We start from the raw sequence: 24,230 nt of genomic DNA, 5'->3' as shown, positions 1-24,230 counted from the left end.
GAAAAATGGCTCCAGAAGCCACCCCGTCACCTCCCCCTCCACCGCGATGGGCCATCGAAATGAACGCTGCTACACCTCCGCGACCCCTGAAATCAACCAATATCCCTGATCCACCGGGCTATTCCGCCAGCAAACCCATTACAAAGCAGGTATGTACCCTCTTTTCAAGCCAAATAAAAGCCAGAAGGAAAAAAGAAGGGAAAAAACCCGCGTCAAGAAACCCGCAAGCTGACCCCATCCTCCCTCCCAGCAGCGAACTTCCCCACAACACCAACAACAATCCACCACCACCGCCGCCGCCCTCCGCAAAGCCGCCGAAACCGACGCGCTAAAATTAAAAAAGGCCTGGGAACTCGCCCTGGCGCCCACAAAGCAACTGCCCATGAACGCAATCATGATGTATATGTCCGGCAACAGCCTGCAGATATTCAGCATCATGATGGTGTTCATGCTGTTCAAGGGGCCCATCCAGGGTCTACTGAATACGAACAGCGCTTTTGTGAAGTTTGAGACGGAGAGTACTAGGGGGCAGATGCTAGGGGTTAAGGCTGTGTATGTGCTGATGCAGTGTGTTTTGCTGGCGCTCGGGGTGTGGAAGGTTAATGCAATGGGGTTATTGCCGTGAGTTTACCATTTTTTATTCTTATCTTATTTCTTTTTTCCCCATGCCTTATTCTTCTTTCTACCCTTATACCTTTGTGGGTATCGAATAAACGTTAATATGAATTTGCCTTTAGGACTACGAGATCAGACTGGCTAGCGTGGGAGACAGAGCGCCAACCTTTGGAACGAGCATATTTTGCCTTTAAATGAGAATATGTACAGTATATGTTTGGAAATAGCTTTATTAAATGTCACTAGATATTTTCATAATTATCTAATTCTACACATTACTCATGTTCTGGTCATTTCGTCGTTGGAACAGATTTCTCTCGTCCGAAACCATTTGCCCCCACTCACGCTGCGCCGATATATCAATATCCTGAAACGATGAGCCCCCTAACGTCATATACACGTTACCAATACCTTTTTAGCCGACTCTCCATTCCCTCGGCAACCTGAATCATATTGTTCTGATCGCGCCTCGGCCTTAAGGCGCCCCTCTTCCCTCCACTTTGGCCCAAAGCGTATCACGACGAGCATGACAGGGGATGTGGCCGCCATGATAAAAGCAATAAGGGTAAAACACCACCTGACTCCCAGCCCATGAATCATGGGAGAAATATCCCCCGTGGCACCGGCCCCAAACAAGCAGCGGACCAAATTATTCGATGCCGTTACTGTAGCTGCCCTACCCGGGTGCAGATCCACGATGAGCGTACTTACCGTATTTACAGCACTCGTAAGGGCAGCCCCAGATATGCAAAGAAGCACTAGCGGCGCAGCAATCGGGACGCGGAAATGCAGAACCCATCCAAAGCTCACAATGGCGAAGGCGCTCACGAACACCAGCGAGAACACGATTTGCAGCCGTGCACGCTCGATAGGGAAATAGCGGAGGTCTTGGTGCGTGTTGCGGACGGTGGGGATGCCGAGTTTCTTGGAAATGCGGCGGTAGTTATAGTCGAGGATGAAGCCGTTGGCGATGGAGCCTATGCACACCCCGGCACCAATGGGAATGTAACAGAGACCAATTTGGAAGTTGTTGTAGCCGTAGATGTCGTGGAAGAGGAAGGTGATGGCGGCGTTCATGGCGTAGAAGGCAGCGAACATTATGGCATTCGCTATGAGGGCGATTAGGGTGTCCTTTTCGCGGAGGATTATAAGGGACTTGATGGGATTGGGGAAGCGGAGTTTTGGTCTTTTGGGAGCTTCTGCTGCTGCTGCTGCTACTACTACCGCTGTTGTATCTTGCAAAACGGGATTGACATTTTTCGTATCTTGGCGGGCCGCTTTACGAGTTTTCAGGTACGTAATGACTCTGCCCTTCTCTGGGTCATGGTGATGGCTCTTCTCAGAATCCGAAATAGGGGATAGATTCGGTGCCGGCTCAACATCAATGGCAAGCCCTGCTGTCTCCTGAGAGGGCGGTTTGTTCTCTTCGCTCAAACGAGTTTGCTTGGCCATCAACACTGCAGGATATCAGTTGTATAGTACCAATGCTAAAATTTCTCAAAACATGTGCATGTTGGGAAATGTGAAGGCCTTTCCCCCTCTCGCTCTGGTTATTCTGTAGTGTGTGGGTTAAAAATTAACCCCGAGGTCAGACATAGGCTAGCTTGGATCATAGTCATGGATGGCAAACTCCAAGCAGCTCATACAGGAGTATAATAATAGAGCATCCTGAGATGTGAGGTCGGAAAACATGCCATTAGCCCGAGGCACCTAGCATCGCGCTTGGTGTCGGGGTCCAGATCCAGTAACTCGTAAGAAGCGCACAGGAGTGACTAAACAGACTTGAGGATGAGGGGCGAAAACATAGAGCGATGATTCGGACCGAACTCGCAACATGGGAAGACAAGCTACGGACGGCAGTCTGTAGTGCCCGATGGGTCGAATGCATATTTATATGCATTATACATGACGAATGGGCGTCGGTGCGCTTCTTTGCATAGCAACAATCACAGCTGTTTTAAGTCTGAGCTGAGATATCTGTATTTCAACCCTGTGTTACGGCCAGGAAATATGTCAAAAGATATTTTCGTCCCTATGTCACTCCAGGCCGCCGTGGTCATGCGGGGGTGGGCAGAGCCGTTTTGCGGGGAGCATTTGGTGATCGAAGGCTGGAGGTACCATCTAATTATATGCGAAAAACTATCAGGAGCAGGGCGACATGTTCTTTTCTTTCGCGTAGCTGATGAGCAGAAAAAGAATGAGTGAAAATGGGAGGCAGAGCGACGGAGAGGGTTCGAATATATGTATAATAGAAAATTCGTCCACTCATCGCAATTCCTCCGGGAAAAAAAAAAAAAAAAAAAAAAAAAAAAAAAGAAAAAATGGAGAAGAAGAAAATATATCCCATAAATATGGTAAATTGAACGCCGAATATTAATCAGGCCAATATGAATAGTGATCCAAGGGACAAAATCATAAATTACAGGCCAAAAAAAAAAGGGGGGGGGTGCGACGCCCGCTTCACATCCACCTCCAACGACGGCAAGTGATAACATCTCATTCTTGACTACTGCAGTCGCTATATGTATACTACGTTAAAGCAGCGCCTAATCGGCCGAACCCAGCTCATCTAGGAACGTTATATTTCATGCAAAGACGGGGGAAGAAAGCAGCACAAAATAAATAAATAAAAAAAAGGCGTATGCACATTTCAAAGGGTAAAAAAATAGGGGAATATGAAGGAGCATTCATCATAAGACAATAAACAATAAAAGGGTTCGTTCCTTTATACCATCCCTCCTGCTTCCCCTGATAAGGTTCTTGTCACACCCCTTTACCCACTCACAAAACACAAACACACAAAAGCTCATCCACTCAGTGCAAGCCGTCCCACCCAACCCAACTCCGCGGCATAATCCTCCAAACCCGACACTCCCCACTCTTCAAATCTCCCAACTTAAAACTCTCCATCTTAACCTTCTTACTTTCCCTCCCCTGCTCCCACGCCCGGATCTTCTTCTTCGTCCCATCCCAATCGACAACAATACCCACATGGTCCGGCTTACCCACTTCAGCACTGTACTTCTGATGCATCGTTCCGCGATGGCCTTGGAACCGCGCGTTCCGGAACGTGACAATATCGCCCGCGCGAATCTCATCGACCTGCTGCACAGACGCGTTGGCTAGATTAGCATAGACAAGGGAGCCGTAGGCGCGCGTGCCGATTGGCGGTAGCGCGTCGGAGAGAGGGGTTAGGAGTGATAGGACGAGGCCGTGCGGCGTGCCGTCTCCCACTATACTGTTTTGCTTTGCAGTGACAGCGTCGGAGATGCGAGTGCCGAATTGCTCGTGGGCGCTTTCGAGCTGGTCTTGGCGCAGGCGCTGGGGAGGAGGTTCGTGACGTTGCTCGAGGATGGCGTCGATGGGGTTTTTAGAATCGAATTGGACGGTTACGATGGTTTGTGAGTAATCCATGAAGAGGATATAGACGGCCTTGGAGACGGTGGTGTCACCGCCGCGGTTGGTCGGGGTGGATTGGTCTATCTCGAAATGGACGTCGCGCCGTTTCTGGAAGGCTGGAGGTGGTAAGTTAGGCTGTGTCCACCAGAGTGAGCTGGCGCCCAAGTCCACGTCGCTTGCGATATATCCTTGGTCTCCAGTGGGGCGCGAAACGTCCATTGATCTGCGAGCATTTGGCGCAGACCTGGGAGCATCCATAGACTGCCTCGGTGGGTTCCACGATGGGGGAGCTCCAGGAGCCGCCCTCTCAGTAGAGAGTGGCTGTGGCTGCTGTTGAAACGGTCGGGGGAGCGAGGCTGAATAGAGATCATCATCTTCATCCTCAGGAGGGGGGTTTCGCAGTGGCAGGTTTAGTTCGACTCGCGGTGCACTAGAGGGTAAGCTGGGGAGTCCGCTAGGAGGTACGGGTGAACGGGCACTATAGCGGAATGGGTCGTAGTCTTCACTATCATCCGCTGCGTTTCCAGTTTGATCCTTTAAGGGAGGCACTGGCGGAGGTGGGCCTCTAGGCATGTCTGCGGATTTTCGCGCGTGTTTCGGTGGCTGAGTGGGTGGTGGGGGAGGAACTGCACGAGGGGCGGCAGTGGGGGGAAGAGGAGGAGGCCGCATGTCCTGTGGGCTCCTGGGAGACTGCGCAGAGAACTCATCTGTTATGGTATCTTCATCAAAACTTGACTCACGCACATGTGCCTTCAACGCATCTTTGTGCTTTACCCCGGATGCAATGTCCGTGTCATAGTCCCCATCATACTCGGTAACTTCTTCCTCGCTGTTGTCCCCCCCGGACATAGCGGTTGGAGTGGAGGCGTTCATTTTACTGTCATTGGTAGACCTACGGCCAGGCATGGGCGGAGGAGGGGGTGGCGGACGAGTGTGGCTAGGCGAAGGTAAAGGAGGACTGGCAAGGGGTATTGGTGGGGGGCCACGGCTGGCACGTTTTTCAGCACTCATAGTAGGCGACTTTAAACTACCGGATGGCTCAGGGCTGAACGATTGTCTGGGCGACTGCGGCGCCCCATTCCGGTCCGAAAGGTCCAAGGAATCTGAAGGCTGCTGTCCAGGACCTTGAGGGGCAGAGAGTTCGTCATCGGATTCACTACCAAGGCTTGGTGAGGCAATAGGTCTCGATGGCAACGTCGATGGGCGAGCTTCAGAAATTGTATTAGTATTAGGAGGTAGTGGAGAACTCAGGCGGATAACTTACAATCTGTGGGGATAGGGGGAGCCGGAAGCTCCTTCGGAATTGGTGGTGGAAAGGGCCTTGCGAGTTTTGGTGGAGGTGAGGACGCGGGTTGGTCTACATAAAAGGTTAAAATTGGACGATATTTCAGGTTATCAAACTACTTAGACTGGAGATATTTATATATACCTTGGGGTGGAAGTGGTGCTACCGCCCGCTCTGTAGGCGCTGGTGGGAGCTCGGTCGGGGGTTTGGGTGGCTCTTCGACAGGTGGCTCCGTAGATCTCGGATCAGGAGTTGGCTGAACCTCCTGGCCCTCGTCTTCGCCCACTTCTGGCGCTGGCTCAGCGGGTTTCTTAGCATACATTCCTGGCAAGCCCATTAAAGGGACGGGAGGTGCATGCATGGCAGATGAAGAATGTCGATGGTCCTCAGACGATTTCCGCTCGGAATCAGCTGCAGGCGGTTTTGACTTTCGGAATCCGCCGGCCGGTGGGAGTCCTCCCGGAGGACCAAACATCCCCATCATGCCCATACCGCCACTCATTTTAGCCATCCGTTCACGAATTTCCATGCGCCGTCGAATTTCGGGGTCTATTTCCTCTTCCTCCTCGTCATCTGGTTCCTCCTCAATCTCATCCTCACCGTCTAAAGCCTGTTTAGAATCCGACGCTTGCTTTTTCCTCAACTCGCGATGTTGGTCGTCGGTGTCTTCCCTTCCGGTGGAAGCTTCATCAGCCTCTTCAGTATCCCCAGCGCCGGAATAGTCTGCATCGTTGGTATCACTTGTGAGCTCCCTGGAGGGCTGCGTAGGAGAGCGGGCGCGCCCAGGTGATTCGGGACCTTCATGGATGGAAGCCGCGGCATTGGAATCCTTGGCGGTTTCGGAAGTTTCGATCCTTTCTAGCTCAGCGCCATGAACAGCGCCAATTTGTTCCGTCCGCTCTTGAGACTCCATGCGCTTCTTTGGAGGCTTCTTGGGCCTCTCCTTCTTCTGAGCAGCTTCTGCATGACGTGCCGCCTGCTCAAGCTGCTGCTTTTGTAGTAATGCAATTCTCTCTTTCAAACTCGTAGGCTTGGGCTGGTCTTCTGTCTCCTCAGGATCTGCAGATATAATGGGGCGCTCCGGCACGGGCCTATCATGGCTGGTGCGCTCCACAATATCGGGGTCTTCTTCTCGCCTATATATCTTCTGTGGCTGCTCCATAGGCGGTGGTACATAAGCATTTCTGCTCGGAGGAGGAGCAATAAACGGTTTCTTGATAAACGAGGAGGAGGAAGGAGGCTTATTCGGGTCGAATGGAGTAATTGGAGGGGCTGCAGGTTTGTTAAATGCCGCGATACGGTCTTTAAATGAGGAGCCCGTAGGTTTTTCCGCTACTGCCGGAGGCGGAGCTTTTGACGCTGGCTTTTGCACGGGTTGTTGCGCTTCGACGGGTTTCGGGGAAGGGGGTGCAACTGGCGCTGCAGCGGTCGCTTGAGCAGCCTCAACGGGTTGTGGCGCTGGTGGTAGCTGAGGTTCTGCTGCTGCCTGTGGCATTGCTGGTACTTGCTCATGTTCTGGTTCAGCGCGTTCATTTACAATCTTCGGAGACATTGGTGCAGGGGCAGTGGCGAGAGTTGGGTCCACTGGAGGAGCAGTAGCAGCAGCAGGAAGTTCAGGCTCCTTCCTTGACCTCGAAGGTCTCGTCGGTCGAGGGGGTGCGGGGGGTTCGTATCTTTCGACGAAATTCCGAGGGAAAATGCCTTCTTTCTTGGAGCCCGACTCATCCACATATTCTCCAAAGTACCAGTCATCATCCTCCTCCGCGGTTACCTTGATGATCTGGTCGACCGAAAAGTTAAGATCATCCTCGTGCTCGGAGGTGTATTCAAACACCGCCCTGACTGTGAACGGAACGCCCGACATTTGGTTGGACGGTTGCATTCACCTCGCAGAAATTATACTGGAGCCGAATTAATAGAACGGGTAGAACGCGGGGTCTAAGTTAGGTTTCTCGCTGGATGCGCAGAGTAATTAGGGGGTTGGCGGGGGTTGCGGCTTTGGTTGTGACCCTCTCTGACTCCAGGGCTGAAGACGACAGCGACAACAGCAACAACAACAGACCGCCAAATTGAGTTTTCGCAGCAGACAAATTAGTTTATTAAGGCTCCTTCGTTGCGCAGGATATGCCAGTAGAGGCTGAAACCGTAGAAGTTCATAGACCTAAACCACGTCAGCAGCCAAAACAGGGGTTGTCCGGCAGCTAACACTCCTGATCCGGAGTATTCAATAGGAACAAGTGGGGAAGTCTCACCAGGATAGTTGAGATATGGAACCGAGGATTTACGGGACAGGAGAGATTTATTACGCCAAAAACATTCAATGTTAGAGGATATAAAGGAACGTAGGAATGGAGGTTGATTTGCAGAACAGCGGGAGTGTCAACAGCCCACTTGGTTCAGATAGCAAATAGTTGGTCGTGATGGTTTGTCGTTGGTATGAATGATGGTGGAGGAAACAGTTTGTAAGCTGTGGCTGGTGCGGCTCATTTAGGTGTGAACTAGATGTCGCCGCCTACGCCACTTCCACCATCAACCGCGACGTATGAGACCCAAACCACTGGTTGGATTGAAAGACTGGGTTTGATATCACTCCTCTTCTGCTGATGTGAGTTAAAAGAGAATATCTATCCGTGTTCAACGCCAATTCATTTGGCCCTAGGCTTCTGAAACAGCAGCTGCAGTTCACTTCTCCCTCCAAGTGTGAAACTCGAATATTTTCTGATATCCAACTACTGTTTGGCTGCTATCGGGTTGCTGCCGAACTAAACTTCTAGCCTCTTCCAGCGGGGTAAAAAAATTGCTTCTATTAATTAGTCTTCTCCTTCCCGCTGTCGTCTCATCGGGTGTCTAGAAGGAGACGAGAAGAGGAGGGAAGGGAAGAGGAAAAGGGGACGAAATAAGTCCCCTGGCTTCGCGTCCAGGTGATCCCCTTCTGCCTCCCAGGTGCATTTACGCTACAGTAACACCGCCAGAATGTCCAACAATCCCGCACCTCAAGGGCCACCCACCATGAAATCCTCACTACCTGCAATCCATGCAGCTTTCACCAAAGAAACCCCGCCCCCGCCCCCGCCCCCAAACACAAACCCCTCCCGCACAACTACCGCCGCCGCCACCTCCAGACCAAAAGCTGTGACCAAACAACGCAAACCAGCCCCTGATCCCCGCCATCTAGCCATAGCCCTCCACCACGCCCACCAAATACAAGCCCGCAAGGACACAGAGGCCCTAATCCTCGCCCGCATCGAGGAACTCCTCTCCTTCCCTAGTTCCCCCATTGCCCAAGCCTCTTCCCCTCTTCCCGCAGACGTCCAAGCCTTTAAAGAAGCCCTCATCCCATTCCAGCCATCGGACTACGACAATCTAATCCTGGAAAGGAACATTGACGGCCGCTGCGGCTACGTACTCTGCGCCAATGAACATAGGAAGGAAGACCCTAGGGCGAAGTTCAGGATTGTATGGGGGAAGAAAGGGAGTGGGCCTGGCGGGCGCGGGAAGGAAATGAAGGTTGTACCGAAGGAGCAGATTGAGAAATGGTGTTCAGACGAGTGTGCGGAGCGCGCCATGTATATTCGTGTGCAGCTGATTGACCAGCCGGCGTGGGAGAGGAGCTCTGTTGGGACGGGACAAGCGCAGGCGGAGCAGATTTTACTACTGGAGGAAGGGAGGGCCAGGAAGGAGAGGAATAGGATGAAGGGGAAGGAGGGTGAAATCGGGGGGGAGGTTGTGCAGGAAGAGCAGGTAAAGGGGGCGAGTGATGTCGAAGAGGCTATGCGCCGGCTGGTGATTAGTGATAAGAGCTTGGAACCTGAGGCGATTGTGGATGGGATGGGGCAGTTGGCTGTTCGTGATGATCGGGAGGCTGGCCAGGCCGCGCTTGCTATTGAAAGAGGAGATAGCGCTACGAACCACCGCGGGTTGGCTGCAGGACGGGTTGGTGTGAATATCTTGGAGAAACAGCAGGGCACAAGCACTAAAGCAGCCATGGTTCAACCTCCATCGTTGCACGCGGAAGATTTATGTGGTGGCTCGATTGAAGGCTTTGAGCCAACGAAGCAACTTGGTACCGCAAGGCAACATGCGCCAAACGACGACGACGACGACGACGACGACGAAGATGATGATATCCTCCCTACTATTTAACGTATTTAATGTTGTTTCGCGTTGAGGCGTGCGTCCAAAGGCGGTGCCATATCCGGCGTGCACTATAACGGGTTCTGCAGGAGGGGATAAAAGGAGTTTACCAAGGTTTTTTATTCGAACAATGATAACATCTACATCCGCAAGTTTTTGAGTCAAGTATATATCAATCGAACTAGCAATTGATCTAGGACCTACCGTTTTTCGTCCATTCCAAAATAAATATTATCTATACCATACCTCAAGAGCACTGAGGCAATGGTGAGGCTAAATTTTCAAGGAGCGTCACTCCAAGCAGCCTCGCCTCTTAAAAGGTGTTGAGGTAAACTTGAAAAAGCAAACAAAAGAACAATTTTGGCAATCAAGCATCATCCGTGAGGAATCAGCGACACCTTGTCTTGAGATAAATACCCTTTATATTCTTGTCCGGTTTGTCGTGAGTTAACCTGCAATAAAAAAAACTGAAAGTAAAAAGAGGAGGGCGTAAAAAGAGGAGGGCGTCGCACGATGACTCCAATGCGGGACAGTCGATCACAGCGGCCCTTTTTCTTTCCTGTTTTCAATCCGTCCAGTTCCCGCCCTAAAAAAATGGGGAATAAAACGAGGGGGAAAAACGCCTTTCATTCCATCATTGCATGCGACCTTAAGATGAAAACCTTTTTAACAACCAATTTTTTTCATAGAAACGGAGGGAATTTAACGGCCACCGCCATAGCGACGAGGGCGGTTATCGCTCGTCTGCTGGCTGACTGGGACGACGTTGACCTTGAGGGCATCAAACTAAACGAAACGAGAGAAGGAAACAGTTAGAGAACAACCTGCAATTTTCATTTTTCAAGGCGCATTGAAAACTTACACCGAGGCTCTTGAGCAGGTCCTTGGTATCAGCATCAACATCCAGCTGTCCGCTCTCGGTCTGCGAGACGTCCAAAGCCGAGATCTCGGGGACGTATTGATCCTTGCGCTCACGCTCCTCCTCCTGCAGCTTGAAGGAGATACCACGGACAGGGCCGCGCTGGATACGCTTCATCAAGTGGGTGGTGTAGCCGGCAATCTATTTCGAAATATTAGAATTCACCAATCGTCAAGTCATATCTTAGTTCCTGTCCGTGGCGGAATATTGGAGCGCACCTTGTTGCGCAGACGCTTGGAGGCAATAATAGCGATCTCATCGCAAATGCGCTTGTTGGTCTCGAAGTCTAGAGTGAGCTTGGGATAGTACCGCTCAATGATGACCTTGGCGGACTTCTTGACGGTCTGTTGGCGTTGCAGTTAGCAATCTAGGAATTCCGTTATAGCAGGAATTGGAGGACTTTGTGATTCTCTTACCTTAGTGCGGACGCGACCCATTTTGGCGGTTTTTGGTGTGCTGGTTGGGATTCGAAAGTTGCGGGCGGGACGAGGAGGAAAGAAAGATTGATGGAGGTGTGGATTTCGTGATGTCGTTTTGGCGGAGATTTCGCTTCGTTGTGTGCCCTACATCACGTGATGTGAAACTTACGTCTTCACACACCTAGAAGATTTGTAGAGTTTACAGTAAATGCGATAAATAATGAAAATAAATAATATATACGGAATACGTAGAGATAGGGAAAGAAAGTAACTCCGATTGCAAAGTAATCTGCAGAAGGTGGCTGAAAAATGTGTTTCAGATGTTGCTAAATCTAAATAACAACTTCCAACGTTTAGGGTGTACTGTACAGTCTAGAATGTTATCTCACGAGGAATCCGGGTTTGACTCTTTCGACTCCTTGAGAAGGTTTAGTATGTCTTGTGGGCTACTATTTGTCCCCGCACCCGCCATGGCCCGATTCACAGGTCTTTTTGTGACCAAGTCGTCGAACGTTCGTTGGGTGCCACGGACATAGTCCGGCAGTGGCTCTGCTTCAGGGAGACCGCCATGAAGCGCTTTGGCGGCGTCCGATGCTCTATCGATTGCAAGAGAGATCTTGCCCTCTGATGTCACTGAGGCACGCACAGGGTGGACCCAGTACTTGGAACCGCCAGGAACATCGGGGTCAAATTCAGTGATTCCCCCGGGGCCATTGTGCTCCCTAAACGCATGAGCATTGACGTCCTCTGTGACGATACCTCCCACTCCAACTACAGCTTTGTAAGCATTTCCTCTGTGCCGGCGCTTTGGTCGAAGAATTCGTGCCGGAACGGGTCGTGGATGTTTTTGCGGTCCAACAACGGGGTGGTTGACAATTTGAGCGCCCGTGCGTAGATAAGACAAACCTGCCGAAGGATGAGTCTTGGGTGGGCCGCGGCGGCCATATTCTGCAGACGATGCTTCAGACGGCGCTGCGCTCCAACTGCTGAGGTGGATCCGGTGGCTCGGGGTCTGGGGAGGCGGAGGCAGGTCCAAAAATTTGGAGATTATCGGTCCCAAAGCTGTAGGGTCGGCTCTCAAAGTTCTTAGAGCGGTCTGGAACTCCTTCTCGCTGATGCTTGGAGGCTTCTGTAAATCGTCGAGATTCTCTCCTCCCTCCCGGGCTTTGCGCCTCGCATCGGCCAGTTTCCCCTCTGCAACGAGTTGTCGTAGTTTCTTCATAAATTCTGGCTTTCGGCGGCGAACGGATGCTAGGTATCGATCGAATTCAATATCCGTTAGACCAGCTACCCACGGGCCACCAAACCTAAATCGCTTGGAATCTGGCGCTGGTGTGTTGGGAGTTTCGTGTGTATTATCTATTTTGGTTTCGAAAACGCTCTCATGGTTTCCCCCACCGACCTGTATCGCAATTCCATTGTTCTTAGGCAGCGATATTGGCAGTGAGAGTTCCTGCCATTTCGCCAGGGTCTTGATATGGTCTCCGGCGGATTCGAAATCGGTGACATGCTCAAACGTGTCTAGTGCATTGATCCGCACAACGGGTGTTGATGAACTCTGTATCGTCGACTTCGCTGGCAATGGTCGCTTGAGGCCCCAATCGCCCCTTGCTAGTGATGAATCTGGGGTAACAATTGCAGCGCGGATAGGATAAGGAAGGGTTGCAGTATCGGATTCGGCGATTTGGCTCGAGGATGCGGCTTGGGCTGGAGGAGTGAGGGTTGGGGGAAGCGCAAATAGTCGAGATTTGCGAAACAAATTCGCCGTAGGAGATAGCCTGGCTGCCATTGTTGTCCTCAGCACATTCGCAACCCGCTGACAGTTGAAGGTTGTCAGTCCACCGTCATGGAAAAAGTGGACTCGACACCAATGAAGATTTTCGTACGGTTGACATAGTAAACCATAAACGCAGAGTTATATCAAAGTATACCGAAACCATTGTAGAGCTTTGAACAGCCTTCTCAAAATGCATATTTAAAGTAGATCTAGGTGAATCATGGAATTTATGCACTGTGCCAAACTTTACTTTTATAAAATATGAGCTGGGAGATCTGACCACAACGCTTTTACGCTATTTGGTTATCGATCAAGTTTGTAGGATAGAATTCTAGAATTTCGCCCTTCGGCTTCTAGCAGGGTGGCCTATGATAATATTCTACGAAAGCTGTACTTTATTTGGTAGCCTAATATAAAGTAATTTCAAAGCATCTTTGCATATGAGAGATTAATTAGTCCAGTCCAGACCTACAGTAAGTAGGGTACAGTCCGTACACTGTTCAGATGTGGAGCCGGGAAGTATTTATCCTCAGTCACGGGATTTGAGCCTCACGATTACATACCGCCTAAATAGCACAATAGCGTCAACCACAACTCACTGCAAGAGATATCAACTTCTGCGGAAATATCAGCATACCTCGATGAGTATCTATGTTTAGCCTGCTTGCATGAGGCAGATGCCACATGCCAGTTTCCAAATCAATACCCCATCATGGCGCAGGCAGCTTCGGGGACTGACGCGACCCAGCGCATTTTCCACGATCTGAAGTCCAAGCACGAAGACACCCGCTCCCGCGCATCATACGAGCTCCACGATAATGTCGTCGCTGTTTCTAGAGGTTATATCACTCGTCTTTACTCTTTAAATCTCAAACTCTGTGAGCTAAGGTGAGGGATTTGCTGACGATTTATTTCCCCCATGTTTTAGAGCTTCCTCCCGATAAATTCATCGAATACTACAACGTTGTCTCTCAACGTATCGCCCAGCTCGTTGTTACCGGAAATGACGCAAACGAGAAGATTGGTGGGCTTCTCGCCCTCGACAGGTTGATCGATTTCGATGGCGTGGATGCTGCTCAAAAAACCACCCGGTTCGCAAGCTACTTACGAAGTGCCCTACGTAGCAATGATAACGCAGTTTTAATATATGCAGCACGCTCCCTGGGTCGTCTGGCCAAGCCTGGAGGTGCTTTGACTGCGGAGCTGGTGGAAAGCGAAATCCAATCTGCCCTGGAATGGTTACAGTCTGAAAGACAAGAGAGTAGACGGTTTGCAGCTGTCCTAGTCATCCGGGAGCTTGCAAACGGTTCCCCGACCCTACTTTACGGCTTTGTCCCACAGATATTTGAGCTCATTTGGGTAGCATTGCGAGATCCAAAGGTTCTCATTCGGGAGACCTCTGCCGAAGCAGTAAGCGAATGTTTCGAAATACTGGCGGCTAGAGATGTGCAGGTCCGTCAACAATGGTTTGGCCGGATTTACGAGGAGTCTTTGCAGGGCTTAAGGTCCAGCAATGTGGATTGGATTCATGGCTCGCTCCTCACCTTGAAAGAGCTCCTCCTGAAAGGGGCCATGTTCATGAACGAGCATTATCGAAATACCTGCGAAATAGTACTACGCCTCAAAGATCACCGTGATCCGAAGATTCGAACACAGATCGTCCTTACCATCCCGATTCTAGCATCCTACGCACCTCTAGAGTTTACCAATGTATATCTACATAGATTTATGATATACTTACAAGCGCAGTTAAAGCGGGATAAGGAGCGAAACGCCGCTTTCATTGCCATTGGAAAAATCGCGAATGCGGTGGGCAACTCTATCGGGCAGTTTCTTGATGGGATTATAGTTTATATACGGGAAGGCCTAACAATGAAAGCGTAAGCCAGAAAATTAGTTCATCTGTGGTTTTGCTCCGCGCTAATATGCCTATAGTCGCAACCGCGCAGCGGTCAACGAAGGTCCGATGTTCGAGTGCATCAGCATGTTATCGTTGGCCGTTGGACAAACCCTTAGCAAATATATGGAGGCCTTACTGGATCCAATATTCGCGTGCGGGCTAAGCGAATCTCTCACGCAGGCTTTGGTGGACATGGCGCACTATATACCTCCCATCAAGGCAACGATCCAAGAAAAATTGCTTGATATGCTAAGCATAGTCCTGTCTGGTTCCCCGTTTCGACCCCTTGGCTGCCCGGAAAATCGGCCACCGCCAATGCCTTCGTTTGCAAAGGACTACGGAACTTTCCTGCAAGAACCAACTGATACTGAAATAGCCCTTGCATTACATACGCTTGGCAGCTTTGACTTCTCTGGTTAGTTCTAGCCACCACAATACCCCTTAATTCCTTTTAACTTTGGTCTGACTTTCATAGGACATATTTTGAACGAATTTGTTCGCGACGTTGCTATCACATTTGTCAATAATGACAATCCGGAAATTCGGAAAGCGTCTGCGTTAACGTGTTGCCAACTATTCGTCCACGATCCAATCATCAATCAAACCAGTAGTCACTCCATCCAAGTTGTCAGCGAAGTTATAGATACTCTTCTATCTGTTGGCGTGGGGGATCCAGACCCGGAAATTCGACGAATCGTCCTGGAGTCACTAGACCGAAAGTTCGACCGCCATTTGGCCAAACCTGAGAATGTTCGATGCCTCTTCCTTGCAGTGAACGATGAAGTATTTGCTGTTCGGGAAGCAGCGATTAGTATTATCGGACGACTTTCTAGCGTCAATCCTGCCTACGTTTTCCCGCCGTTACGAAAACTGCTGGTGAATTTGTTGACTGGACTCAGTTTTGCTACCACGTCCCGCCAAAAGGAGGAAAGCGCACAGCTGATCAGCTTGTTTGTTGCGAATGCCACGAAACTTGTTCGATCCTATGTTGACCCCATGGTGACGGCTCTATTTCCAAAAACAACTGATCCAAATGCCGGAGTCGCGTCGACGACATTGAAAGCCATTGGCGAACTTGCGACAGTGGGTGGGGAGGATATGAGGCAATATTTACCACAGCTTATGCCTATTATCTTGGAAGCGCTTCAAGATTTATCATCCCAGTCTAAGCGAGAAGCAGCGTTACGAACGTTGGGCCAACTTGCGAGTAACGCAGGATATGTCATCGAACCTTATATTGAATATCCAAACCTCCTAGCTGTTCTAATTAACATTATAAAAACCGAGCAAACCGGGTCACTGAGAAAGGAAACCATAAAGTTGCTTGGTATTCTCGGCGCTTTGGATCCATATAAACATCAGCAAATTAGTGAATCTTCACCTGATATCCATCATGTCAATGAAGTCCAGGCGGTATCAGACGTTTCCCTTATTATGCAAGGTCTCACGCCCTCCAATGAGGAGTATTATCCAACTGTGGTGATCAACACCCTCCTTCAAAACATTCTCAACGAAAGTTCTCTCTCCCAATACCACTCTGCTGTCATCGATGCCATTGTCACCATATTCAAGACCTTGGGTTTGAAATGCGTACCATTCTTAGGGCAAATTATCCCTGCTTTCCTCGCCGTCATCCGAAGCACTCCCACAAGTCGTCTTGAGTCCTACTTTAACCAATTAGCAATCCTAGTGACCATTGTTAGACAACACATCCGAGCCTTTTTGCCAGAAATCATTGAGGTTATTCGTGAATTCTGGGATTGCTCTTACCAGGTCCAAGCAACAATATTGTCTCTTGTCGAGGCAATCGCAAAGTCGCTGGAAGGAGAATTCAAGAAGTACCTGGCTGGCTTGATTCCGCTTATGCTTGACACCCTAGACAAGGATACTACACCAAGACGACAACCATCAGAAAGGATTCTACACACATTTTTGATATTTGGGCCTAGTGGGGAGGAGTATATGCATTTGATCGTTCCGGCCATTGTTCGTCTATTTGACAAAAGCCAAGGGCCTCCGGGGATTCGAAAATCTGCTATTGAGACTCTGGGAAAGCTCTCACGCCAGGTCAACGTATCCGATTTCGCTTCTCTTATGATACATCCCCTATCAAGGGTGGTCGCGGGTAGCGATCGTACCCTACGTCAGGCCGCACTGGATTGTATCTGCACACTTATATTCCAGCTGGGACAGGACTTCAATAACTACATCCAACTCATGAACAAGATTGTTCAAACGCATCAGATAAATCATCACAATTACCAAATTCTCGTTTCAAAACTGCAGAAAGGGGATCCGCTTCCTCAAGATCTGAACCCCGACGAACACTATGGGACGCTTGGTGACGATTCTACGTTCGCGGATGTCGGCCAAAAGAAAATCCTTGTTAATCAACAACATTTGAAAAATGCATGGGACGCGTCTCAAAAATCGACGCGGGAGGACTGGCAAGAGTGGATTCGAAGATTTAGTGTTGAGCTCCTAAAGGAGTCCCCATCACATGCGCTTCGTGCCTGTGCTAGTTTGGCTGGAATTTACCAGCCCCTTGCGAAAGATCTCTTCAATGCCGCGTTTGTCTCTTGCTGGACGGAACTTTATGGGCAGTACCAAGAAGAGCTTGTTCGTTCCATAGACATGGCACTTACATCACAGAATATTCCTCCAGAAATTCTACAAATCCTTCTCAACCTTGCAGAATTCATGGAACACGACGACAAGGCACTGCATATCGACATCAGAACCCTGGGCAAGTATGCCGGAAAATGCCATGCCTTTGCTAAAGCACTTCATTATAAGGAATTGGAATTCGAACAAGATCAAAATTCCGGCGCAGTGGAAGCGTTAATCAGCATCAATAATCAACTTCAGCAATCAGATGCTGCTATTGGTATCCTTCGTAAAGCCCAGGCGTATAGGGATGTTGAGCTCAAAGAAACGTGGTTCGTCAAGCTACAACGTTGGGAAGAAGCGCTAGCTGCGTATAAGCGACGCGAGCTTATCGATCCGGATTCATTTGATGTCACTATGGGAAAAATGCGGTGCTTGCATGCGCTTGGTGAATGGAAAATGCTTTCCGATCTTGCTCAGGAAAAATGGAATCAAGCCTCTAATGAGCATCGAAAGGCTATGGCGCCTCTAGCTGCGGGCGCGGCTTGGGGCCGTGGCCAGTGGGAGCTTATGGATTCCTATATTGGGGTGATGAAAGAACAAACTCCGGACCGATCATTCTTTGGCGCCATTCTTGCTATACATCGCAACCAATTTGATGAAGCGGCGATGTTCATTGAAAAAGCGCGGAATGGCCTAGATACGGAACTTTCGGCATTGCTGGGAGAGTCTTATAACCGTGCCTATAATGTTGTTGTTCGTGTCCAAATGCTTGCAGAACTTGAAGAAATCATCACATACAAGCAGAACGCCAACGACCCTGAGAAGCAGGAGGCAATGAAAGAAACATGGAATAAACGGCTTCTAGGCTGCCAGCAAAACGTTGAGGTATGGCAACGTATGCTTAAAGTCAGGGCCTTAGTCGTATCGCCTCGCGAGAATTTGGACATGTGGATCAAGTTTGCGAACCTATGCCGCAAGTCTAATCGCATGGGTCTAGCGGACCGTTCTCTAAGCTCCTTGGAAAGTGGCGAGGGATCCGACCAGCCGACACCACCAGAGGTTATATACGCTCGGCTCAAGTATGACTGGGCTGCTGGGCGCCAAAAAGAGGCACTTCAAATGTTAAGGGACTTCACCGTTGGGTTAACTGAAGAATTTTCACGGTATAGTTCTGTTCTCATTGCGCATGGCGAAAATGCCAATTCAGACAAACCCGGCCTTGTTAATGGCATTACCGACCATCCTGATCTGGCCACCGCACGTCAACATATCGGTGACGTGGGTAAGTTTCGACGGCTACTCGCAAAAAGCTATTTGAAGCAGGGCGAGTGGCAAACGGCACTACAAAAGGGAGATTGGACTTCGGAAGGTGTACGCGATGTCTTGACCTCGTATTCAGCGGCGACCCAATACAATCTTGACTCCTACAAAGCCTGGCACGCCTGGGCGCTAACAAATTTTGAGGTTGTGAACGCATTGAGTACTCAGACGAACCGAGAAACATTTGTTCCCCATCATATTGTCCTTGAGCATGTCATACCGGCCATTCGAGGATTTTTCCGCTCCATTTCACTGTCGTCGACCAGCTCACTACAAGACACCCTGAGGCTTCTCACACTTTGGTTTAACCATGGTGGCGACGCTGAAGTTAGCGGCGTGGTAACTGAAGGATTCTCTTCAGTCAGCGTCGATACGTGGCTCGAGGTCACCCCTCAACTTATCGCACGTATCAATCAGCCGAATGCTCGGGTGAGGGGAGCTGTCCATCGATTACTTGCTGAAGTTGGAAAAGCCCACCCACAGGCCCTGGTTTATCCTCTGACCGTGGCGACGAAATCCAACGTTGTTAGGCGATCGCAATCAGCTACTCATATTATGGATAGTATGAGGCAGCACAGCCCAAGGCTGGTTGAACAAGCAGAGATTGTCAGTCATGAATTGATTCGTGTTGCTGTCCTGTGGCACGAACTTTGGCATGAGGGTTTGGAGGAAGCTTCTCGATTATACTTTGGAGATCACAATGTCGAAGGCATGTTTGCCACGTTGGCGCCGTTGCATGATATGCTTGATAAGGGTGCTGAGACGCTTCGAGAAGTCTCCTTTGCTCAAGCATTCGGTCGTGACCTTGCAGAAGCCAAGCACTTTTGCATTCTTTACCGCGAATCACGAGTTATAGGTGATCTCAACCAAGCCTGGGATCTATACTACACTGTCTTCCGGAAAATTGCTCGCCAACTTCCTCAGCTGTCGACACTAGACCTGAAATACGTATCTCCTAAACTTAAAGACGCCGTTGATCTCGACTTGGCAGTTCCTGGCACATATCAGAGCGGTAAACCTGTGATCAGAATTATGAGCTTCGATCCAGTATCGACTGTGATGCAGACCAAGAAACGACCCCGCAAAATGACGCTGAAAGGTAGTGACGGAAATTCATATATGTACGTCCTCAAAGGTCACGAGGATATCCGGCAAGATGAGCGTGTAATGCAACTTTTCGGACTCGTAAACACCCTCCTTGATCATGATAGTGAAAGTTTCAAACGCCATCTCACAATCCAACGCTTCCCTGCCATTCCACTGTCGCAGAACTCTGGGTTAATTGGCTGGGTTTGCAATACCGACACACTGCATGCTCTGATCAAAGAATACCGTGAGAGCAGACGTATTCTAGTTAATATCGAGCATCGCATTATGCTCCAGATGGCTCCAGACTATGACAACTTGACCCTTATGCAGAAGGTTGAGGTATTTGGATATGCCATGGATAACACTACCGGGAAAGACCTATACCGTGTCCTATGGCTCAAGAGCAAGAGTTCTGAATCTTGGCTGGAGAGACGAACGAACTACACTAGGTCACTGGGTGTTATGTCCATGGTTGGATACATCCTCGGCCTAGGTGACCGTCACCCGTCGAATCTTCTTCTTGATCGCATTACCGGCAAGATCGTGCATATTGATTTCGGCGACTGCTTCGAAATCGCGATGCATCGTGAAAAATACCCTGAGCGCGTTCCTTTCCGTCTTACCCGAATGCTCACGTTTGCTATGGAGGTTAGCAACATCGAAGGCAGTTATCACATCACTTGCGAGGCTGTAATGCGGGTCATCCGAGAGAATAAGGAGTCATTGATGGCCGTATTGGAAGCGGTGAGTAGCAAGCTGTGGTTGCTTCCAACTTTTAGTCATCCAGCAATGTTAAATTCGCTAACGCGCATTTCTAGTTCATTCACGATCCCCTCATAAACTGGCGTCTAGGCGCTCGAGAATCACCCACCCGACCATCCTTCCCCACAGACCGCCGCCAATCCATTGTCGACGAAATAAACGTAGACCATTCCGTGCAACCTAGCAATTTCTCCCGTCGACGTCCATCGATTCTTGAAGGCGGCATACTTGACGCGCAACAGGGTGTGCCCAATGAGGCACGGGAAGTGCAGAACGCACGAGCGCTTCAGGTCCTCTCGCGAGTCAAGGAGAAGTTGACAGGACGCGATTTCAAGTCAACAGAAGAGTTGAACGTTTCAGACCAGGTGGACAAATTACTAGTCCAAGCTACGAGTGTGGAGAATCTCTGTCAACATTACATTGGGTGGTGTAGTTTTTGGTGATATTTTATTTTCTCTACTTTTCTTTTCATTAGAATACAAGATATGTGAGTACGATGCATGTGTAATATCGGGTTGGAAATTTCCTTTTTACCTTTCACATTCCGATCTTTTGCTCTAATGCGGCTTACGACGTGCGTGCGTATCTATGTGTATCTGCTTCTTTATCATAGATTTGTGTGCGATCTATCACCTATTTGTTTCAATTTGCCATTTTATTGAGTCGAGTTCGATGGTTGACTGTACTTAGCCTGATAATGATACCCCCTTTTCTTCCAAGTCCATAGACCGATGGGTGAGGATGGGATGCGTTGAATATTTGCCAGTGCGGAGGGTTTGACAGGCAGGCCATAATGACGTCATCCAGCGACCCATGCAGCAGCATATGAAATCCAGCAAATTTTACAGGAGTTCGGCATATTTTGGCTCACAAATCCTGGTTGTATCTAGCTCGGAGGCTACCAAAGGGAACCCAAAGGGAAAGCCATGGTGGGAATGTTGAGATGTACCGTTTCTCTTTCCGGGATTACCCTTGCAGCGAAGCTCTGGGAAACGAGGAAAACAGGCCGTTGGAAGGGCCTAAAGTTATGTAGAAACAAAAGTTTTAAGGGTATACTAGCAATGACAAAATGATGGAGGTGGAAGGTTGGTTGATTGCATCTAATCTAACCTATCCATGGATATAGGGTGTGGGTCACGTGGCCATATAGGGCATCCGGCCGACACAGAAAGGGAGAACTAAATTAGATACAAACCTCCATTTTTGAAAGGGAGAAAAGGGAAGAATAAAAGATATAGACAAAAAGAGGGTTCAAATCGTGAGAAAATGGAGAAAGGCTAGTATTAATATGTCAAAGGGGAGGGGGGAGGGGAAAATTAGTAAAACATAGGCTGGCAGACAACGGTCACGCATGATATAACAGAACCCACATTTTCTATCATACGCGCAATTTACTCCGAAGCAGCAGCAGCAGCCTTCTTCACCTTTTTCGTAGTACCGGCGGTCTCAACAAGGTCCACAAACCCATCTCCCCTTAACCATGCAAAAGCCTTCCTCAAACCCGCCCCATCAACCGCACTGGGGTTCTTTTCCAACAATGCCCCAATAAGTGCCCACGACGCAACAAACACGAATAGATCCCCTCCCTTCCAGCCGCGCCATACCCCGCGCTTCTTCCCAACCTTCCAGGCAGAGTCAACCGCTAGACGGAAGAAATAGAGGAACAGGGACCGATTACCCTGGCCCGCCAAGGCAAATGGTAATCCACCCAGGGCACCACTGAGGTAGAAGCGCTGTGTGGGCAACAGTGAGCGGGGCAGGAAGGAATTGAATAGACACACACTACCCCAGGCGGCTCCCAGGGAGGTGGAGATGATGGCGGTCCTAGAGAGGATTTTGGTGCAGAGGCCGTTTATGGCGAGGATCGGGCTGGTGAGGAAGGCTTTGAATTTCAGGAGGGAGAGGGCTAGGTATACCTTTGTGAGGAAGCGGGCGAGGAGGGGGATTGAAAGAAGGTATTGATGGAGAGAGGCGGTCACGCAGGAGGGGGATTTGGGGTGGAGGAGGGCACAGGAGAGAGAACCAATGGAGGGATGCGCGGGGGAGGTTATGACGGATATGGATTGGAGCGAGTCTGGGAGGGTTTTGGGGTTTGAGGGGTGGAGGATTGGGGAGGTAAAGACGCTATCATGGGGGATGTGAGTTAGTTAAAGTTCTTTTAATTTGGCGGGCATGTACGGAGGAACTCACGGCCATCTCAACTCAGAGATTTTAGCTAGCGCGTCTACAGCCTCATATTGGTCTGGCCAATGGCGGTCCACTGGGTAGCTACCTGGTCGAGGGTGGGTGTGACCAGGGGTAAATTTAAGTATAAAGTCACCGAACCACTAGAAAAATACAGTCAGCCTTATCGCAGTCCACGTATCGGAAGAGCGTTGATATCCAAATCCTCGGAACATACCTTCGGCTCGGCATCCCGATCAAATATGAATGCATGGAACAATTGGGCAAAGGAAACTGGCATCAACAGCCAGCTCCCAAACCACCACGGCCGGTCTTTGAACCATCCTTGGGCGTCTAGTTCATTAAACAAAAATTCCAAGCTCCGGGTTGACATGTAAATTGCCAGTGTGAGACGAAGTTGGCTCTGCGGGAAAGCACCCAGGGCAAACCCCGCTAAACTAGAACCAATCGCGGGCGCATATTTCGATGTCAAGGCGCGAGAAATTCGAGGGTTACGCTCACGAAATGGACGTGCATCGTCCGTCCGCAGGTTTGCGCGCAATCTGAGAAAAAATCGGCGCAAAAGACGGTGTAAGAGGAGAGTTAAGGATAGAGCAGCTGAAAGTCGAAATGCGGGAGAATGGCGGAAGGGAACTTTTGGAGGTTTGCTGTCGTTTGTGGCAAAGGATTAGTTCACTTTCATATAGCTTCCTTATAATTGAGTATAGTAAGAGGCTTACGCGGCGTTTGGAGCCTTTCTCTCTGCTAGCTTTTGTGATATATACGCAAAGAGTTTCATGCCCGCCCCGGTGACCAGGATGACGCGCAGTGAGGCGCGGATAGCGGCCTCATTGTATTTGTTCTGGGATTTAACTATTTCTCTGAAGGAGGTAGGGTCCAAGGTTCGATTCTGGACAGCAGGAGGTAGCCGGCTTATGACCTTCTCATGCAGTGATTTGTATTCCGATGCGGATAGGGATACGCGCAGAGCGTTGCGGATGATGGGATGGGCGGTTTTCGGAGCGCCTGGCGGAGGCGTGGACTCGGCAGGAGAAGCCATTATTAAGTGCCAGGAATGTTTGGTTGTATATGATGCATACCCCCAGCTACACCTCCAAAGTGCTGACAGACAGACGGGGTTAACAGTTGCTGGTGAGAACTTCCAAGGAATCCCCGGATAGCTCTGTCAAGCAAAATATCCGGAGTTTGACGAGGGTCGTGAGCTTAAATAACCTCGGCTGAGCTGGGAGAGTCTTGGCGCTAAAATCAACAAACATATCTATTCTCTACAGAGCACTAAATCAATAATATAGAGATACATTGTGAAATGAATTGGTCGTCGTCAGTCAGGGCTAACATTGGATCGACGACTAAATTTTAGCGCAATCCCTTTTGCCTCCCCAGGTCCGTGTCATGTAAGGTTCGTATGATATATATTTCTACTCAGGCCTTATCCATGAAATATTCTTTCATATTTTCAGGCGTTCCAGACATGTTGGAAATCTGCCTATGCAAAATACGACGGGCGCCTTCTTGCAGAATAAGCAGCACGGATACTCAAGGGGCTGAACCTATTATCATTATATACTTCGTTCCGAGGAGTGCAAAGCAGTCCTAGGAAGTTGAAAGCGGCATTTAACCGCATCCATCCAACCTATAGCACCTTATATTGCCACACGCGAATTACACGGCACGGGATATGTATGGTCCTCATTGCGCAGGATGGGATCTGCGACAACTGAAATTCGCTCCTTTACGTGATGCCAACATACTAGCATTCGGCTTAGTGGATCTTTTGGGATCTTCTGGCGGTAACAAATGTACTGCTAAGGCAGGGA

At 49.6% G+C, this 24,230-nt stretch overlaps 8 protein-coding genes across 8 annotated transcripts; 3 read left to right on the top strand and 5 right to left on the bottom strand.

The window, feature by feature from the left end:
- Positions 1-5: 5 nt before the first annotated feature.
- On the top strand, positions 6-948 carry BDCG_07264 (chaperone EMC4; the record flags this gene model as incomplete). Its single annotated transcript, XM_045423061.1, has 4 exons — positions 6-149; positions 251-621; positions 738-819; positions 926-948. The coding sequence occupies 3 exons, from the start codon at positions 6-8 to the stop codon at positions 811-813; spliced, it is 591 nt and encodes a 196-aa protein (XP_045278540.1). The 3' UTR covers positions 814-819; positions 926-948.
- Positions 832-2,895, bottom strand: BDCG_07263 (MFS transporter). Its single transcript, XM_045423060.1, has one exon. It carries the CDS (start codon positions 2,065-2,067, stop codon positions 1,006-1,008), a length of 1,062 nt encoding a protein of 353 aa, XP_045278539.1. The 5' UTR covers positions 2,068-2,895; the 3' UTR covers positions 832-1,005.
- A 3-nt stretch (positions 2,896-2,898) lies between these two features.
- Positions 2,899-8,373, bottom strand: BDCG_07262 (uncharacterized protein). Its single transcript, XM_045423059.1, has 4 exons — positions 7,552-8,373; positions 5,444-7,460; positions 5,279-5,371; positions 2,899-5,222 (listed from the first exon to the last, which is right to left on the bottom strand). Exons 2-4 carry the CDS (start codon positions 7,179-7,181, stop codon positions 3,430-3,432), a joined length of 3,624 nt encoding a protein of 1,207 aa, XP_045278538.1. The 5' UTR covers positions 7,182-7,460; positions 7,552-8,373; the 3' UTR covers positions 2,899-3,429.
- BDCG_07261 (uncharacterized protein) lies at positions 7,792-9,899 on the top strand. The gene has a single exon (XM_045423058.1). It carries the CDS (start codon positions 8,273-8,275, stop codon positions 9,440-9,442), a length of 1,170 nt encoding a protein of 389 aa, XP_045278537.1. The 5' UTR covers positions 7,792-8,272; the 3' UTR covers positions 9,443-9,899.
- BDCG_07260 (40S ribosomal protein S17) lies at positions 9,001-10,997 on the bottom strand. Its single transcript, XM_045423057.1, has 4 exons — positions 10,769-10,997; positions 10,571-10,696; positions 10,296-10,493; positions 9,001-10,219 (listed from the first exon to the last, which is right to left on the bottom strand). Exons 1-4 carry the CDS (start codon positions 10,787-10,789, stop codon positions 10,136-10,138), a joined length of 429 nt encoding a protein of 142 aa, XP_045278536.1. The 5' UTR covers positions 10,790-10,997; the 3' UTR covers positions 9,001-10,135.
- Positions 10,998-11,026: 29 nt separating this feature from the next.
- Positions 11,027-12,825, bottom strand: BDCG_07259 (uncharacterized protein). Its single transcript, XM_045423056.1, has one exon. The coding sequence runs from the start codon at positions 12,558-12,560 to the stop codon at positions 11,157-11,159; it is 1,404 nt and encodes a 467-aa protein (XP_045278535.1). The 5' UTR covers positions 12,561-12,825; the 3' UTR covers positions 11,027-11,156.
- Positions 12,826-13,028: 203 nt separating this feature from the next.
- Positions 13,029-23,322, top strand: BDCG_07258 (FKBP12-rapamycin complex-associated protein). The gene is made up of 5 exons (XM_045423055.1): positions 13,029-13,387; positions 13,477-14,428; positions 14,484-14,863; positions 14,924-20,211; positions 20,286-23,322. Exons 1-5 carry the CDS (start codon positions 13,261-13,263, stop codon positions 20,670-20,672), a joined length of 7,134 nt encoding a protein of 2,377 aa, XP_045278534.1. The 5' UTR covers positions 13,029-13,260; the 3' UTR covers positions 20,673-23,322.
- BDCG_07257 (uncharacterized protein) lies at positions 21,621-23,452 on the bottom strand (the record flags this gene model as incomplete). Its single annotated transcript, XM_045423054.1, has 4 exons — positions 21,621-22,353; positions 22,420-22,556; positions 22,631-23,060; positions 23,133-23,452. The coding sequence occupies 4 exons, from the start codon at positions 23,450-23,452 to the stop codon at positions 21,621-21,623; spliced, it is 1,620 nt and encodes a 539-aa protein (XP_045278533.1).
- Between the last annotated feature and the right edge of the window lie 778 nt (positions 23,453-24,230).

The sequence above is a fragment of the Blastomyces dermatitidis genome, assembly GCF_000003525.1.
Source record: "Blastomyces dermatitidis ER-3 genomic scaffold supercont1.8, whole genome shotgun sequence".
In the NCBI taxonomy this organism is placed as follows: domain Eukaryota; kingdom Fungi; phylum Ascomycota; class Eurotiomycetes; order Onygenales; family Ajellomycetaceae; genus Blastomyces; species Blastomyces dermatitidis.
The sequence above is the reverse complement of the archived record's forward strand: the minus strand, read 5'-3'. Positions and strand labels throughout refer to the sequence as shown.